The following is a 5,924-nucleotide window of genomic DNA, read 5'->3' as shown; positions in this document are numbered from 1 at the left end:
CTAACTCAGCACTGCCTTCCTAACCTGCAATCTTCTTCCTGACCTCTCCGCCCCCACCGCACTCCGGCCTATCACCCTGACCTTGACCTTCCTCCACCTATCGCATTTCCAACGCCCCTCCCCCAAGTCCCTCCTCCCTACCTTTTATCTTAGCCTGCTGGACACACTTTCCTCATTCCTGAGAAAAGGGCTTATGCCCGGAACGTCAATTCTCCTGTTCCTTGGATGCTGCCTGACCTGCTGCGCTTTTCCAGCAACACATTTTCAGCTCTGCATCCATTATCACACTATGTGAGAATTTTCAAAAAGGGAAAGTTATCTTTCCAAATAGGAGGGCTCTTTCTATGGTTATCCAAATGAATCCACAGTGTTCAGACTTCCTGCTCCAGGTTTAATCTGCTCAATTTGCATTTCTCATACCGAGATTAATTATATTAGGTATAAATGGAGGCAACTGACGAATTATATGATCAGTTCCTCTATGAAATGGGCAAGCATGAAACATGACCTCCCTTCCAATTTCCACCCCTTGAAATGGTAGACCTTCTACACCAGAAACAAAGACTATCCATCATTGTTGGATCTACTTGTCTCTGAGTTTTTGAAGAGGCCTAAACCTCCAGTAAGCTGAACATGAAAGAACATACTACTCATTTCTGGCTGATTGCCAGTAATCGTGCAACATATTCTGGACTCCTGGGGCTACATTTGAATTTGGAGAAGAACACCAGTTCAAATAAAATTCATATTTTGGGAAACTGTGGAACAACCAAAGCTAAAATCTGCAGGACAATGTAGAATATAATCTGCAGCACTTAAATTCCAACAATGATTGTAATTGCAATATGATTTACTGTGCTAGCTTATTTGTAAAAGTATTGTTTGGTCACAGGGGACTGTTAATTGAATGTACAGCTATTCCATATTGACATATGGAGTTATGTTGACAACGCAAAATGGTCAGGCACTTGTCCTTTTCTTAGCTTATTTTCCTCTCCAGCATCCTCCCATGCCAATCATCTCATAGATTTATTGATTCTTTGCTCGCTACAACTGAACTGATCTTAGCCGTTCTGTAACTTGAGAAATCAAAAATAAGGGTTATGCTAGAGGCTGACAGGAGCGAGGGCAAATATTGACTTGTTGCAAGGAATTATTCTCATCTTCAGATGGAAAGTCACCAGCTGTTTGGAATGTGACTACCTGGGAGTTCATGCTTTCAACAGAGGAAGAGTGAGAGCAGAATAATTAAGTTAAGATTTTACCAAAAGCACCACTGAGATTCAAATCTGCTATTTTGTGATTTTAGGAGCAGCTATAGCTCACCGTCTTGGAAAAGGGTTTTTAACCATCCGGAAAGAAGGTCACAGTTGCGTAGAAACCAAGAGAAAAAATTACTCTGACTACACAGGTCAAAAGAAAGTGTTGGAGATGCGCACTGATGTGGTTAAAAAAGGTTGGTATTTGAAGGTACATAATTTTAATTTTCATTCTTGGGTGTTGCTGACAAGACTGGAATTTGCTGCTCGTCTCTAGTTGCTTTGAACTAAATGGCTTGTAGGTCATTTCAGAACATAGTTAAAAGTCAACCACATCAGTGTGTGGTATTTGATTAATATAGGAGTCAGTTGCACGAATAACACCAGATTTTCCTCTCTAAAGGGCATTAAGAAACCAGTTGAGTTTTATCACCAGATATTTAAACATAATTCAAATTCCCACATTGGCATCATGAAATCCTCATTTTTATTGGGTTATTAGGCCATTCAGTACCCTATTGTTCCAGCCAACTAACTACGACAGAGCCATTTCTCCCATTGTAAAGATATAATCAAGATATAACACAGGAAATATATAAAGATATAACATAGGAAATAGGTAATATAGTTTAAACCTCTCTTTGTTATATCTTGGATCAACTTGTGCCAGGCAGAAGCAATGTTCAACTATCACCAAATTGTACATTATATTTTGACTCATATTAATTCACAGCTCTGGCCAACAATGAACTTTATTAGTGACTATTTGAAACTGGTTACTACAGCTGCTAGTAAACCAATTACTGTTAATTTAAGCAAAATCCGTAATACATATCAGAAATCATTCAATTCAGTCAGCTGGTTTGTATTTAAAACTGAAACTTTTAAGAATAATATAAAATGTACAGCAGGCTGTTCATGAATTGAAGAGGGTGCAGAGAAAAGCCACAATGTTGTCAAATTAAAAAGATTAGTCCATGGTGAAGACTGGAGAAGATCAGCTCTACTGTATGGAAGGAAAGTCGAAAGGACAAACCACCTCAAGATGTTGTGCACAGCATATTAGGGAGAAATTGCATCTACGCATCATTGTTTAGAATAATACAAAAATGAATAACTTTCGAGTGCAGCCATTGTTATTGTTATTGTAAATGTTAATGTAAGTGCTCATATATAGTGTAAGTGTAAATAGCACATAGCAAGATCTATACAAATGACCAACTTGAATAAAATATTGCAGATCATGAAAACCTGAAACAAAACATAAAATCCTGGTCGCTTCTGTAGAGGTATGAATACTTTGTGTAAGAGTAACATGAGTAAAATTGGAACTTGGCAAGTTTAGGTAATTTGTTTTCTGCTGGTACTCCATGATTACGAAGTGTTGGATGTTTACCCCTCCTCTTCGCCTAACATTATGAGGTTTGAATTGACACTGTTGTTCCTGCCACAATGATATTTTGACCAATGGTTGATATAAAAAACTAGTTATGTTCAAGGAAAATATCATCAATCAACTTTTCCTAAAAGTGTAGCCTATCCTTACAATCCTCTGTTTAACTGGAGAATAGTATATCTTGAATAAGAATAGCTTGTTAACCAAGACGTGTCTCTTTGTCACTGTGTGCCTCTGTGACACTTCTGTTTTGTTCTTTTCCTTTCATTGATGGATGACTTAAATCAAAAAGGTGTGCTACACAAAGGTAGAATGAAATTTGTGGCTCATTGCGAAAAATTATCAAGTAAACAGTAAGTACTTACTCACAAAGGAGGGACAGGGGCAAAAATACAGACCTTACCAGAAGTTAAAAAGATGCTTTAAAAATTCTGATTTCAGATTTAAGAATCCTATTGGTGGACCAGTGGATTGAGACTGGAGGCACGATGGAAGCTGCAATTGCACTCGTTGAGGAACAAGGTGGAACTATAGCAGGTATGGGAAAGAAATTCATGCAAATTGGCGATGTTCCAGGATACAAATGCTACAGGAAGGATAGAAAGGGAGGCAAGAGAGGAGGGGGAGTGGCATTTTTGATAAGGGATAGCATTACAGCTGTGCTGAGTGAGGATATTCCCAGAAATACATCCAAGAAAGTTATTTGGGTGGAACTGAGAAATAAGAAACGGATGATCACCTTATTGGGACTGTATTATAGACCCCCCAATAGTCAGAGGGAAATTGAGAAACAAACTTGTAAGGAGATCTCAGCTATCTGTAAGAATAATAGGGTAGTTATGGTAGGGGATTTTAACTTTCCAAACATCGACTGGGACTGCCATAATGTTAAAGGTTTAGATGGAGAGGAATTACTTACGTGTGCACAAGAAAATTTTCTGATTCAGTATGTGGATATACCCACTAGAAAACTTGACCTACTCTTGGGAAATAAGGCAGGGCAGGTGACTGAGATGTCAGTGGGGGAGCACTTTGGGGCCAGCGACCATAATTCTATTCGTTTTAAAATAATGATGGAAAAGGATAGACCAGTTCTAAAAGTTGAAATTCAAAATTGTAGAAAGGCCAATTTTAACGGTATTAGGCAAAAACCTTCGAACGTTGATTGGAGGCAGATGTTCGCAGGTAAAGAGACGGCTGGAAAATGGGAAGCCTTCAGAAATGAGATAACAATAATCCAGAGAAAGTATATTTCTGTCAGGGTGAAAGGGAAGGCTGGTAGGTATAGGGAATGCTGGATGACTAAAGAAATTGAAGGTTTGGTTAAGAAAAAGAAGTAAGCATATGTCAGGTATAGACAGGATAGATCGAGTGAATCCTTAGAAGAGTATAAAGAAAGTAGGAGTACACTTAAGAGGAAAATCAGGAGGGCAAAACGGGGACATGAGATAGCATTGGAAAATACAATTAAGAAGAATCCAAAGGTTTTTACAAATATAGTAAGGACAAAAGGGTAACTATGGAGAGGATAGGGCCCGTCAAAGATCAGCAAGGCGGCCTTTGTGTGGAGCCATAGAAAATGGGGGAGATGCTAAATGAATGTTTTGCATCAGTATTTACTGTGGAAAAGGATATGGAAGATATAGACTGTAGGGAAATAGACGGTGACATCTTGCAAAATGTCCAGATTACAGAGGAGGAAGTGCTGGATGTCTTGAAACGGTTAAACGTGGAAAAATCCCCAGGATCAGGTGTACCCGAGAACTCTGTGGGAAGCTAGAGAAGTGATTGCTGGGCCTCTTGCTGAGATATTTGTATCATCAATAGTCACAGATGAAGTGCCGGAAGACTGGAGGTTGGCAAACGTGGTGCCACTGTTTAAGAAGGGCGGTAAAGACAAGCCAGGGAACTATAGACTGGTGAGCCTGACCTCGGTGGTGGGCAAGTTGTTGGAGGGAATCCTGAGGGACAGGATGTACATATATTTGGAAAGGCAAGGACTGATTTGGGATAGTCAACATGGCTTGGGGCGTGGGAAATCATGTCTCACAAACTTGATTGAGTTTTTTGATGAAGTAACAAAGAAGATTGATGAGGGCAGAGCAGTAGATTTGATCTATATGGACTTCAGTAAGGCGTTCGACAAGGATCCCCATAGGAAACTGATTAGCAAGGTTAGATCTCATGGAATACAGGGAGAACTAGCCATTTGGATACAGAACTGGCTCAAAAGTAGAAGACAGAGGGTAGTGGTGGAGGGTTGTTTTTCAGACTGGAGGCCTGGGTGCTGCACCCTCTACTTTTTGTCATTTACATAAATGATTTGGATGCAAGCATAAGAGGTACAGTTAGTAAGTTTGCAGATGACACCAAAATTGGAGGTGTAGTGGACAGCGAAGAGGGTTACCTCAGATTACAACAGGATCTGGACCAGATGGGCCAATGGGCTGAGAAGTGGCAGATGGAGTTTAATTCAGATAGATGCGGGGTGCTGCATTTTGGGAAAGCAAATCTTAGCAGGACTTATACACTTAATGGTAAGGTCCTAGGCAGTGTTGCTGAACAAAGAGACCTTGGAGTGCAGGTTCATTGCAGGAAAGAAATGGTCGTGTGAGGGAACCTTGGTTGACGAGGGAGGTTGAATGTCTTGTAAAGAGGAAGAAGGAGGCTTACATCAGGTTGAGGAAACAGGGTTCAGACAGAGCAGTGGAGGAATACGGGATAGCCAGAAGGGACCTGAAGAAAGGGATTAGGAGAGCTAAGAGAGGGCATGAAAAATCTTTGGCGGATAGGATCAAGGATAACCCAAAGGCATTTTATGTGTATGTGAGAAACATGAGAATGACAAGAACGAGGGTAGGTCCGATCGAGGACAGTAGTGGAAGACTGTGTATTGAGTCGGAAGAGATAGGAGAGGTCTTGAATGAGTACTTTTCTTCAGTATTTACGAACGAGAGGGACCGTATTGTTGAAGAGGAGAGTGTGAAACGGACTGGTAAGCTAGAGGAGATACTTGTTAGGAAGGAAGATGTGTTGGACATTTTGAACAACTTGAGGATCGACAAGTCCCCCGGGCCTGACGGGATATATCCTAGGATTATGTGGGAAGCAAGAGAGGAAATTGCAGTACCGTTGGCAATGAGCTTCTCGTCTTCACTGGCAACGGGTGTGGTACCAGTGGACTGGAGAGTAGCGAATGTTGTGCCCCTGTTCAAAAAAGGGAATAGGGATAACCCCAGGAATTACAAGCCAGTTAGTCTTACTTCGGT

The 5,924-nt window shown here is 40.6% G+C and overlaps 1 protein-coding gene across 2 annotated transcripts in view; it reads left to right on the top strand.

Annotated features, from left to right (window-relative positions):
- zgc:174895 (uncharacterized protein LOC100126024 homolog) overlaps positions 1 to 5,924 on the top strand; it is a 27,455-nt gene that overhangs the window by 16,171 nt on the left and 5,360 nt on the right. For both annotated transcript variants that reach the window (XM_043718018.1, XM_043718019.1), the window contains 2 exons: positions 1,310 to 1,456; positions 3,097 to 3,192. In XM_043718018.1, coding sequence (XP_043573953.1) covers positions 1,310 to 1,456; positions 3,097 to 3,192 — 243 coding nt within the window. The remainder of the gene's footprint in view (positions 1 to 1,309; positions 1,457 to 3,096; positions 3,193 to 5,924) is intronic.

This window comes from Chiloscyllium plagiosum, chromosome 28, assembly GCF_004010195.1.
Source record: "Chiloscyllium plagiosum isolate BGI_BamShark_2017 chromosome 28, ASM401019v2, whole genome shotgun sequence".
In the NCBI taxonomy this organism is placed as follows: Eukaryota; Metazoa; Chordata; class Chondrichthyes; order Orectolobiformes; family Hemiscylliidae; genus Chiloscyllium; species Chiloscyllium plagiosum.
The sequence above is the reverse complement of the archived record's forward strand: the minus strand, read 5'-3'. Positions and strand labels throughout refer to the sequence as shown.